This window comes from Ammospiza caudacuta, chromosome 3, assembly GCF_027887145.1.
Source record: "Ammospiza caudacuta isolate bAmmCau1 chromosome 3, bAmmCau1.pri, whole genome shotgun sequence".
Taxonomy (NCBI): Eukaryota; Metazoa; Chordata; class Aves; order Passeriformes; family Passerellidae; genus Ammospiza; species Ammospiza caudacuta.
In genome coordinates this window covers 114,465,421-114,478,000 of record NC_080595.1, presented here as the reverse complement: position 1 = coordinate 114,478,000, position 12,580 = coordinate 114,465,421, and the positions used below count along the sequence as shown (strand labels likewise).

Below are 12,580 nucleotides of genomic sequence, written 5' to 3'. Positions count from 1 at the left end.
TTTGTTATTTCTGTTGGAGGGTTTCAAGGTAAAACAAATTCCCCATGGCGAGATCTGTGTTCTGCCTTAGACTGCAAACCACCCCACAAACAGAACCAATTTATTATTAAAATTTTCTCTCTGGCCTGCCTCCTACAGCACTGATTCCAGCATGTGCTCTGGGATTTCTGCTGGCTGCTGCTGAGCATACTTTTGTTTTAACTTTCTAGGAAACAGAGGGCTTCTCTTTGAAGTCTGGGATGATGCCTCTGATCTGACAGAAGCAGGTCCTGGATACAGATGGCAGTTTGTACCTAATGCCAGCTCCCCAGTAAGGTTTCTGTCTGGGGCAAAGGAGTCCTTCAGGTACTCAGTGATCTTAAAAAGAGAAGAAGCCATGGCAATCACCTTTAGCAGTGTAAGGTGGAGCAAAAACACCTGACAGCTCTTTATAGCACAGCCTCACTGCATAGCTCCTATAAATCAAAGCAAACCCTTTGCTCCAAGGTCCTTTTGAAGCTTAAAATATGCAGTGAAGTGCTTTATTTTTTCCTCCTTTTGCTTTCCTTCAGTGTTTCTGCTCTACCTGGCCTAGATATGCTGAAATACCACCAAAAATTTTGCTCTGGAAGTAGAAGGAGCTCCAGTTTGAGGCTGTTTTGGGCTGGAGCTCTGGCCAGATGTGGAGGGGCAGATTCTCAGCCGACATTGGCAGCCAAGGTGGAGCTAATACAAATAAATAAATTGCTCAACTGTGTTGGTTCCCATTGCAACTTCTGATATGACCTTGAAAAACTGTGCAATGTGCATGAATTCTTACATTTTTCTACCAATTCTCTGTTTTTGTTGTTTGATTCAGAGCATTCTGGTTTTGGCTTTTTCTGCATGTTCAGGCTTAAGATCTGGTTTGAGAAGAAATGCACAGAAGTAGCCACCAACAAAATCATACTTAGTTTCATGGAGCTGTTTTTTTCTTTCCTTTTTGAAACTTTTGTAAAGCATAATTGACATTTAATGTGAAATTGGGTCACTTTGAGGTTACTTCAGCTTTAAAATAACAAGGTTTGTTTTGTTAAAATGGTTTAAAGATCTTTTCTTGTTACTCAGTGTACATGTAAAGGTGGGGTGTGGGGATGATTTGTTGTTTTGGGATTTTTTTTGCTGTAACTCTTTTGTATGTTATGGATATTCTGTTTTTGCTCAGCTCCAGACTCCGTGGGTTTTTTGTGGCTCCTCAGACCAACAATTACACATTCTGGATTCAGGCAGATGGTCAGGCATCTCTCTACTTAAGTTTGTCCCAGGATCCAAACCAAAAGGTATTGCTATTGGTAGAAAAAATGAGAGAAATGAAAATTAAAAATAGGTATGGAAGGGGTTTTAATTAGGGTGATAATAAGTGGGAATTTCCCCAGTGTGGATTGGTTTATTGTCTTTTATGAATCTATTGCAGAGTCAAAGCTGTGTGATTATTTTTTATATTTTACATTGGCCCTGTCCATTATTTAGCTCATAAAAAAGAAATCACTCTTTCAACCTGAGTAACTGATTGTCTTTTCCAGAAGATATTTTTTTTGTTTTTAGTTCAGCACATTTCTGTCTGAACTGAAGCCATCCATGAAAAGTTATTTGGGGAACTGTTATCAGTGCTAGAACAAGCCAGAGGAATTATCTTCTTTAAGGTATTGAACCTTAAACCAAAATTTTTTGAGATTGTGGCTTTTCCCTGTATAATAGGAAGGAATTTTGTGAGCCATCAACCCATGGCTATCAGTTATAAACACAAACATGCTGTTTGTTTTTTTAATTTTGCAGCTGTGGCATTGGAGTAATGTTATTTGGGAATGGAGAAATGTTACAAACCGGTTTAATGGCTTCAAACTGAAAGAGATTTGGTTTATATTGGATATGAGGAAGAAATTCTTCCCTGTGAGTGTGAGGAGGCCCTGGCACAGGGTGCCCAGTGAAGCTGTGGCTGCTCCTGGATCCCTGGAAGTGTCCAAGGCCAGGCTGGACAGGGCTTGGAGCAACCTGGGATGGTGGAAGGTGTCTCTGCCCATAGCAGGGGGTGGAATGAGATTGTTTTTGATGTTTCTTCCATCCCCAACCATTCTGTGATTGAGTGATTTGGTTGCTCTGCACACAGGTGAGAATTGCCTCTCTCCCTGCTGGCAATTCAGAGTGGTCTGAGAACTGGGCGAAGAACTGGAGTGAACTTTGGCAGCCAAAATCCCAGAAATTTGAGCTAACTGCTGGCTCAAGGTACTACCTGGAAGCACTGCATCATGCCAAGACACCCAGCAAGGGGATGAGAGTTGGAGTCCAGATTCACAACACGTGGCTGGACCCCCATGTGGTGAACAGCTACTACACTGAGCGGCACGAAATTCGGGCTCGAGCCTTGCACCTCCCAGAACTGCAGGTCAGTGCTGCCTGCAGCTGCCTTGGTGGTGCCAGATGTGAAAAAAAATGTGTGTTTCCATCTTGTTTACAACCTCCTGAGACAGCTGATGAGAAGAGCATCGTGAGCTGAAGTTGTCTGTGGTTTTTACATACATGAGTGGGTGTGTGTAAGCACTTAGGAATGAGGGAATTTTTCCCTAAAGGTTAAACTTCTGAAGGACAGGAGCTTTAAGGACCATTTGCAGCTGCACAGGTCATGTATCCCTTGTTCTCCTGTTAGTGTAAGAACCCTGTTCCTTGTAGGACAAGGGCAGGGATCCCTGACTCTTGGAAGGGATCCCTGGTTCACAGAGACTATAAAAGGCAAAGTGCTGGCTGTAAAATCCTGCTCAGTAGAAGATTCCAGGTTTGAATTGTGTGTATCTCATGCAGTTTGCATTTGTTTTCATTTCTTGATTTGCTTCTCTTTTTTCTCCCAGACGTTGACTGTGTCTGGTACAGGTTATTTCAGTATCTCCTGGAACAACACACTGAAAATGATCCCCACAAATGCTACAGCTCAACAGGTAGGTATCATTAAACACAGGCAAGGGTCCTCTGCTGGGAATTGGTGGAGCTCTGGTGCTTGATAGAAGTTAAGATTTGGCCCAGAAGCTGAGATAAAATTTATGTGATGTACAGGTGATTTTTAAAAAATTTTAGATTTTTTTTTTCTTTACTGAGAATGTCTTAGTGTGGGATTTTTTTTTTCTTGAGCATTGACTCCCAGGTTTATTCTAAGCTTATCACAACATCCAGATATCTTGGACTTTCATTGATCCAGATCCTTGGGTTTCTTCTCTAAGGCCAGATGGGTGTTGTATGGCTCTGGCTTCTTCAGCAGCCCTGAGGCTCTTGATGTCTTGATTGGGAATTTGTCAACATTAAAGTGACCCTGAGTGATGTCTCCATGACACTCATTTGACTGAGGATGTCTCACACCCCTGAAAACTTTTATGTAAACATAAAAATTTACACTATGTTGAGATAAATTTTGTTATATTATTATTTAACCTTTTTATTCTCTTAATATTTGGCTGCCTGCTTGTTCAGAGCTGCTGTGCCACTGATCCCTGGCTGATGAAAAATGAAGTGTGTGTTGAAGTCTCTGCTGAAATGATTGTAACTGACTGCTTCCCACTTTCTTAATTTATTCTAAAGGTGCAAGAAGCAATAGAAGAACTCCTTTCAGTAGGATGTGAAACTGAGCCAACTTCTGCTAAAATCCTCTTTCACTGTGGCTTTGAGAAAGAAGGTAGAGAACTTCTGTGGTAAATAAACAGTATTTATTGTGAGGATGGATCAGCTTTTATGACATAAGGGTGTCACAGTGGTCACAAGGATTTTCAGGGTGAAGAGAGAGACGAGAATGTTGACTTCATGTTCAGAAGGCTTGATTTATTATTTTATGATATATATTACATTATGACTATGTTAAAAGAATAGAGAGAAAGTTCTCAGAAGGCTACCTAAGCTAAGAATAGAAAAGAATGAATAACAAAGGGCTGTGTCTCAACAGAGAGTGAGACCCAGATCTGCCGTGAGTGGTCAGTAAATCTAAACATCTACCCGAGACCAATCACAGATGCACCTGTTACATTCCACAGCAGCAGATAACCATTGTTTACATTTTGTTGCTGAGGCCACAGCTTCTCAGAAGGAGGAAAAATCCTAAAGAAAGGATTTGTCACAAAAGATGTCTGTGACATAAGTGTGCTTTAAACTTTTACTGGTAGGAAATTTACACTTTTAATGGGTATAAGTACATATTCATGTTTATCATCTATTCGTTGTGTGTATGCATTAAAAACAATATGATCAATATAATAATCATTGTCATCAATATAATAATCATAGGATATCAGAGTTGGAAGGGACCCACAAGAATCCTCAAATCCTACTCCTGGGCCTGTACAGGACGGCCCCAGGAATCTGTGCCTTAGAATGTTGTACAGACACTTGAACTCTGGCAGGAGAATTATCAAAGTAGGACTGTTTGACAATTTCTGGATACCCAGTTGCATTTTCATGAATCCTGACTGCACTGGTGCCTTGTGAATCACTTTGAAATGTCTCATTTTCTTTTCTTTTTTATTTGTCAGATATGAAGAACATCATCACCACAGGACACATTGTCAGTGGGACAGAGCCTTTCTGTGGGAGGTTCAGCATCCACAGACCAAGCCAACTGGTGAAAACTTCCCCATCAACACTGCCAAGATATGACCTTACTAAATACCCACATGTGAGTGGCTGCTCTTCATGAGCAGCTTGCACCAGACACTGAATGTTCAGAGCCTAATAAACAAGATAAAGTCCTCTGGTCAGCTTACAACTCCCCCAAATATATCAAGCATCATGTCTTGGCGCAGAGCAGAGCATCTTTTATTTGGTTTGAGAGTGGTTTTGGATCTCCGAGATGTAAATATTGTTTAACACAGCTGCCTGCTGTGGGAAAGGAAGAAGTGGGATGGTGTTGGAGAAAGGTGGAAGGGACAAGGACAACCATTTCCTGACAAAAGGAGAAAATCCTTTATTGTTTGGTGATCCATTGCTCGCTTTTCTGCTCATCTTCTCCTACTTTTGAAATGAAATAAACCCAAAACTTCAGGGAAGCCCCAGGGGTCAGTTTGATGCCATGTTGTGGCACACCTGGGTGCCAAAATTGTCTTCTACACCTTTTATTCCCTCTCCAGCTCTCTTGGAGCCCCTTTAGGCACTGGGAGAGGCTTTAAGGTCTCCCCAGAATCTTTTCCTCTTGAGGCCAAACAACCCAGTGTTAAACCAGAATCGAAATAGAATATCTTCCTTTATCTTCCATGTACATTATATATAAATTACCTGTGTTTTGATTTGTGAAAATCCTTCCCCCATCTTTGCAGGGGTGTTTTGCACATAAAGGACATATGAGCAACATCCTCTACCTCTCAGTGTCCTACACCAATGTCTCTTCATGCCCAGTGAGGAGAAACCTCACCTGCCAGTGGGACTTCAATGAAACTGACTCTAAAAGGTATCCAGACAATTACAGTTATCAGAGATTTCATTTTTCATGAGAAGGTGCAGTGCGAAAAATGAGGCAAGCTCTTATTTATATAGAACAATTTGTCACTTGGAGTATTCTGACAAAAGCTCTGCTCCTACAGAGGCATTGCTGGAAAGTGTTTCCATCCTTTTTTGGAGGATTTAATGAGTAAATTTCCATGTTTCTTGCTACATGCACTATCTCACCTCAGTGACACATAGCTGTACTTGAAGATTATTGAGAACATAAATTCCCCAGTTTCTTTCCTGGTCGATTTCCTGCAGTAAGAGAGAGAATTGCTTGTTTATTTACTCCACCCTTTGAAAGCTTTGAAAATTGGTGTAGACTTTGATTTCTTTAGTCACTTAAAATTCCATGAGTAGAAAACATTTGGTAGCAGACATAAAGCTTAAGGCAGGCAGACTTAAAAAGATCAGGAGTGTAAAAACATGAAGAGAGCTGAGGGTTTGAATTTTGGATTGACCTCCATTGACGTCACTGATGCTGTTGTGGTATTTTGCCAAAAATAAGGCAAATGTAGTCATTCCCATATCCCACTCTAGTGATTCAGAGGGGAAAATATAAGCAGAGATCTAAATCCTCATTTCTCACTCTGAGGAACCCAACAAGGACATGGTGAGTAATCACAAACCACTGAGGATGTGGCTTGTGCTAAATATCAGTAGTAACAAAACCAGTGCCTGATATTACCTGGAATCTTCACAATCACCTCAAATTTGTTTATTGTCCCAACCTTGTTGTCTTCCAGCTGGACATTTACCTGCACCAACCTCTGGAAGAGCTGTGGGAATCTCTCTGTGCTTCTCCAGGACCTCCCAGCCAATTCCCCAGTATTTGTGCATCAGATAGACTTGCAGAGCCCCGTGCTGCAAAAAGAAACACCTGGATCATTTTATCTTGATGAGCTCATCATTGCTGACAGAGCTGTGATTGGTAAAGGCATCTCTTTTGTTTTTGTTTTTTTTTTCCCCCCAGGATATTCTGTTAAATCTATAGTAATAAAGATGGATGAAGCTTTTTCAATGGGAAATTACACCACAGGAACAAAAAAAAAAAAAAAATTATATATGTATATATATTTTTTTTTTTTGGAGAAGGAATTGCTAAAATATCAATATTCTTGGTTTATTTGAAAATGTGGTTCTACAAATGGAACAGGCTGTGGTGAAATCACCATCCCTAGAAAGGTTCAAAAATGTGTAGATGTGGCACTTGGAGACATGGGTTAGTGGTGGACTGGGCAGTGCTGCACAATACTTAAACTCTGTGAACTTAGAGGCCTTTTCCAACCTTAATGATTCTATTAAATATAAATTAAAACAAAAAAACACAAAACAAACCCAAGCAGGTGTTTCCAGCTATGAAATGACAATACCCTGGGCACAGCCCCCTCTGCTCTCCTTGCTCTAATGGATGTTTATGTTTTTTCTTTCAGTTTCTCAGAGAGACCCCAAACCCCAGTGGCCAGAGGGGAGGATCATTGAAGCAGTGTCTGTGGTGGGGTCTCCTCCCTCCTACAACGTGTCCTGGGAGGTGTCTGGCTGTGGTTCCAGTCTGCCCCTTCTCTCTCCAAGGTAGGGACAGTGAGCAGCTCATCTCAATACCATGTAGCTCCTCTTACAGTTCCCCCAATGTACCTGGAGCTGGGTTCAGCTGCTGGAAACAAGAGGGGCTGAAGAAATTTGAGATAACTTGGGGTGTCAGATATCTGTGGGTCACCAAAGTGTGGTGTGGAATTGGAAGGAAGCCCTTCTGGAACAGTGGATGAAGATCATCCAGAGGTGTCTCCAAAACACTGTTAATGACACCAGTTAGGTGCAACACCACTGTTAATGGCACCACATTAGGCACTGGAAGTCCACTTTGGGTGTCCTTGTTTGCTGAGATGAGGTTTCTGTTTCTCCCAGCAATGACAGGAATTGGAGCCATGGGCTATAACCAGATCAGAGACTTTAACATTAAAGGTTTGTACTGGCAGAAAATAAGTCCTGTAAAAGTTGGATTGTATCCAGCTGAGTCAGATCTAGTATCTTAACATAAACCACCAAGGGTAAGGGCAGGAATGAGACTACAGGGGGATGTTTGTGGTGGTTGAGATGAATAACTAGAGGTGTAACTTATAGGAAGCGGGAAAATTTTTACTCCTGTGTGGAGCCTGAAGATTGACACTGGAATGCTGCAAATAACACTGATGGCTGTATTTTTTAAATAAATTTAGAAAAAAATGGGGAAAAAGCCATAAATATCACTATAGAGTTGAGGAAAATACCTAGAAGAGGAGGATTTAAGAAGCTCCGCCTGTTTAGCTAAAAAACCAAAAAGGATTAAGAGGCAGTTTAATCACAATACCTCTCACCAGGATACAAAAGGTATTAGGCACAGGTGGACTTTTCCATCCCACTGAGGAAGTATCAGAGAAAAGCAGGAATCAGTACAAGCTTTAAAAATGGGTGAGCTGAGCATTGTCCTTGGACATTTTCAAAATAAACCTGTCTCTTTCTCTTCGCTGAACACGGGCTGTGGTTTAATCCAAAACAATTCCTACTCCTGTCAGAGCAGAAATATTGGCTAAAATCTTATACCAGCTGTACAAAGGGCTCGGCGATCCTATTGGTTTTGTTTTGTGGAAATTTTCTCTGCAGAAGCCACTTGTTATCCAGACATTTAACACACGGTGGCATTGTTGTACCACAGAGAGGCTCCTTTTCCTTTGAAACACGAGAATTCTAGTGGCAAAGGAGAACAGCATTTTAACTTTTAGAAATGGACTTTTGTGAACTTGAAGGACTCCAATACAGATGTGGTGGTGTTTGGGGGCATGGTTTAATGAGGGACCTGGTAATGCTGGGTTAAGGATTGGGCTCAATCTTAGGGGTCTTTTCCAACCTAAATGATTGTACAATATGAAACCTCACTATAATTCAGGGGACTTGAGATTTTCATGGACTTGAGGAGATCACAGTGTGAAGCAGGAAATATTTTTTGCTTTGCTGTGGCAGGTGCTGTCCAGGCTGCACTGAGCTGGTCCTTTAGAAATACCAGTAGTGGTGTTTCTAAACACCACTGGTATGCACCTGGTGCTTGATGGTGTATAAATTATTTCTTCTATCATAAATTTAAAAAGGTTATTTTCCATATTTTTTTGCTGTATGCATTGCCTGCATAATTCACAAAATCACTGGGTTGGAGGAGACCTTCAGGATCATCATATTCAACCCAGCCCCAACACCTCAACTAAACCATGGCACTGAGTGCTATATCCAGTCTTTTCTTAAACACATCCAGGGATGGGGACTCCCCCACCTCCCTGGGCAGGCCATTCCAGTACTTTATCACCCTTTCCTTAAAATCTTTTCCCTAATATCCAACCTATATTTCCCTTGGCACAGCTGAAGGCTGTGTCCTCTAGTTCTGTCAGCTGCGATCCGGAGAAAGTGATCAACCCCACCTGACTGCAACCACTTTTGAGGAAGTTTTAGAGAGTGATAAGAAGTTGGGAATATCGAGGGTTTTTTTGAGGTCTGGGCATCTTCCCCTTCAATCCTTCAGGAGTGTTGTTCCCATAGGTGTCCCTGAGGTGTTGGTTGACTTGGGGGTGTCAGTAGTGAGGGTCTCCACTGCTGATGCCTTCCTGTGACCCCCTCTCTGTCCCACAGAGGTGCAGTGCTTGGGGAGGGCTCTAAGGAATATGGACACCTGAACGTGTCCACGGAGGATGTGAGAGTCAGCCTCACCATCCAGAGGCTGCAGAAGTCATCCCCACCTCTTGGAGGAACCTTCCACATCCACTTGGCCAACACCGTGATACCAGGTAAGGGAAGATACAGGTCAGGGCCTGGATTTCCTGAGCAGGAAGCCAAGGGAAGAATTAATTGACAGAGAAATTTTGGCTGCCCCATACCTGGGTATGCTCAAGGCCAGGTTGATTGTTCACAGAATCACAAAATGTTGGAAGAGACCTTCAAGATCGAGTCCAACCTGTTCCCTGACACCTCAACTAAACCATGGCACTGAGTGTTATTAAATAGTGTGGATGATCTTTAGATTGGACATAGGGAAGAAATATTTTATGTTGGGGAAACAGTGGCAGGGGTTGCCCAGAGAGGTGGTGGATGCCCCAACCCTGGAACCATTTGAAGTCAGGTTGGATGGGGCTTTGAGCAACCTGGTCTAGGGTTCATTGCTGGGATTAGATGACCTTTAAAGTCCTTTCCAGCCCAAATCCTTCTATGATTCTATTCTATAATTCTATGTTTTTTTTGTGTTTAGGGTCCAATAAATGTCACTCTTTTGGCAGCAGAGGTTTGAAGCATGACAGCCTCACACTCATAATGAAACCCCTTCCTTTCCTATAAGCAGGCAGATCTGCTCTCCTGGAAATGGAGACATCCACTGCTCCCTTACATCTTTTGCAGGTGTTTCAGTGCACATCTCTGCCCACCAGCTCCACAGGCTTTTGCAGGACAATGTGGACAATTTTACAGCTCCCTTCTTCAACACCAGTGACTTCACTGTGACCAGAGACTCCAGCTCGTGCTATGAAAGTGTCTGGACACTGACTTGGGAAAAAACAGCTGGGGACTTGCCCAATGTTATCAGTGTACAGTAATTTCTTTTACTAATCTCCCCATTTGATGTCTTTGGTCTTGGCTGATTCTCTCTTACAGGGGTTGTCTTTATGAAGACACCATGGAAATTTAGGCAATCTTCCTATTTGGAGCAGCACCTTAAGCAAATTAAATTATTAAACTCCCCCAGTTTTAGGAGAAGACATTATATGGAGTCTGTGATTTAAAACCAGGAGATCTGAGTGTAATTTTTGCACAGCAAAGGGGCTGGTATATTGAAATGAAATCTTTCCTAATTATATCTACATTAATGTTTCAGTACAGTAACTGGAGGTCATCACAGATTTGTGGCATCATTTATTTGCCAAGAAGGTATTTTTCTGAAAACTGTTTTGTCTGGTTTTGTATCTGGTTCTCATAGGTCTCAGGTTGGAATTTCACTTTACACTCTCCCATCCCAAGATTTGTCATGTTAGTTTTGCTTCAAGCAGAAGGGTCTTTTTGAGTAGGGACTCCGACTGAGATGATTCCTACCTCAAAAGGAAACACTATTTCTTGGATATTCAGCTCCTAAAAGTGTGATGTCATTTTCAACAAATTCTAGAGCCCAAGATGTTGGCCTGGAGAGTGAAAAAAGTTTGAGCTGCATCTTCAGCTCTTGCACAGGCCCTTGTTTCATCTAAAGTCATGTCTTTGAGAAGATCTTTCACAGCCTAAATCCAAATTATATGAGTGGGAATTAGAAGTTTATTTACCACCCTGATTCTTGCACTCCTTTGCCATCTCTTTGACTGCAAGATGAAGGTGGGAACAGGGAGGTGTTGTGAAACCTTGAGTAATGAACATTTAGAGGTACAGATATGATTAATGGAAGAAGGGTGAGAAGTTTCCAGGAGTTATTGCTTGTAAGGATTCTGTTTTAATTTAAAATCACAGGACAGAAAAGGATGAGAAACTAAAATTCCTTGATCTTTTCCAGGTCTCTGCTGAAAACCTCACTGGCCTGAAGCCAACTGTTTCTACTCGTGTGGTTTATGATGGGGGTGTGTTTATTGGACCAATATTTGGGGACATGCTTGCCACCCCCCATAACCAAACACAGGTGAGTTGATGTGCTCTCTCACTTGTCACTGATTCAGCAGGGTTGTGTAGCTCCAGGAGTCTCACAGGTATTTGGGTACCTTGTTCTGCCAATAAATCCTTTCAGGAATTTGATGTTCTTTGCCACAAATTTCTCATACTCTGCTGCCTGGTGTGTGGAGCAGGACTTTCCTCCAAGAGCTGTTGCAGGTAGGTAGAATGGAGATTATGGGTCATGGAAGACAATATCTTTTTTTGTTTGGAAGCAGTGACCAAGAAATGAAAATCTCTGAACTCTCACCCTTGGTGGGTCCTGTGGTGCTGGATACCAAATTGGGAATTACAAAATTGACCTGCAACACTCTGTGACACTGATGGGCAAAGTAAATGAGTTGGTGGCTGGGATACTCATCTGTGAGTTTGGCAAGTCCTGAACCTCTCTGGATCTCAATTCCCTAGGAGGGAAGAGAGAAACAGGAGATCTTCAGGCAGAATGAGGAATCATTCCAGTCTGCTGGATGGACAAATGTGTTCCCAAGTCTGCTCTCAGATGTTGCAGAACAGTGGCTGTGGCTGCCTTTGTTTCCAGCAGACTCACAGGCACTGTGGCCATAACAGGGTGATGCTGGATGTGCTACAAGCCCAGCTGTGCAACATCTGGGGCCAAGTCACCCTGCCTTTTTCATGAGCCTGGTTCCTAGCCATGAGAATTGCTCTTCTTCCAGTGACTCAGCCACCTATGGCATCTTTTCCTTCTGTGCTGCACAAACCCTCAAACAGCCCAAGTGAAACAACACCAGCAGCAACAAACAGATTTTCTGATATTTTTGAAGCTTTATCCTGGCAGTGTAAAAATGTCCCTCTAATTATCATCTCTCTGTCTAGGCAGACTACTTTGCAAATCTGTGCTCCTTGCATTTCTTTGGGACAGGTGCTTTGCTTTTTGCAGGCACACCCTTAACACCTGGAGAGGGATAAAGAAGGGCTCTTTTATGCCCTATCCTTTGCCAGTTGACTCTTCAAAAATATCAAGATCTCAGGAGGGATATTTCTTCATATCTCTTTTAGATAGTCAAGGTCACAGCACAGTATTTTTCCTTCAGCTTTAACAACAAGGGGCAAAAAAAAAAAATGAGGACACCATGTTGAGAAGACACATTGTAGGTTTTACTTTAATTAGTCTTCCATGGTGCTTTAGACATAATAAATTTATTCCCAAGGCAAAGTGAGAAGAACTGGGGGAAGAACAGTCTTCAATGGGTGACTGGAAGAACAGGAGTTTGAGGAGGTGTGGGTCCCAGGATGGTGGGAGGTAGGCTGGAGATGCAGCATCCAAAGCTGTGCCCTGGATGAGCCCTAGCAATCTGCTATTTAAATTTGCAATTAAATTTGCAGTGAGACTGCAGCAGGTTGAAGATCTCTCTGTTTGTACCTTGTTCTGGCACTGAGTTTTCTTGGTACCTCA

At 42.2% G+C, this 12,580-nt stretch overlaps 1 protein-coding gene across 1 annotated transcript in view; it reads left to right on the top strand.

Moving 5' to 3' along the window:
• The window catches only part of PKHD1 (PKHD1 ciliary IPT domain containing fibrocystin/polyductin), a 239,029-nt gene that overhangs the window by 15,965 nt on the left and 210,484 nt on the right, over positions 1-12,580 (top strand). The window contains exons 13-24 of the mRNA XM_058801804.1: positions 210-345; positions 1,184-1,298; positions 2,126-2,401; positions 2,862-2,948; positions 3,583-3,676; positions 4,524-4,666; positions 5,304-5,434; positions 6,216-6,400; positions 6,903-7,041; positions 9,124-9,278; positions 9,883-10,067; positions 11,015-11,137. Coding sequence (XP_058657787.1) covers positions 210-345; positions 1,184-1,298; positions 2,126-2,401; positions 2,862-2,948; positions 3,583-3,676; positions 4,524-4,666; positions 5,304-5,434; positions 6,216-6,400; positions 6,903-7,041; positions 9,124-9,278; positions 9,883-10,067; positions 11,015-11,137 — 1,769 coding nt within the window. The remainder of the gene's footprint in view (positions 1-209; positions 346-1,183; positions 1,299-2,125; positions 2,402-2,861; positions 2,949-3,582; positions 3,677-4,523; positions 4,667-5,303; positions 5,435-6,215; positions 6,401-6,902; positions 7,042-9,123; positions 9,279-9,882; positions 10,068-11,014; positions 11,138-12,580) is intronic.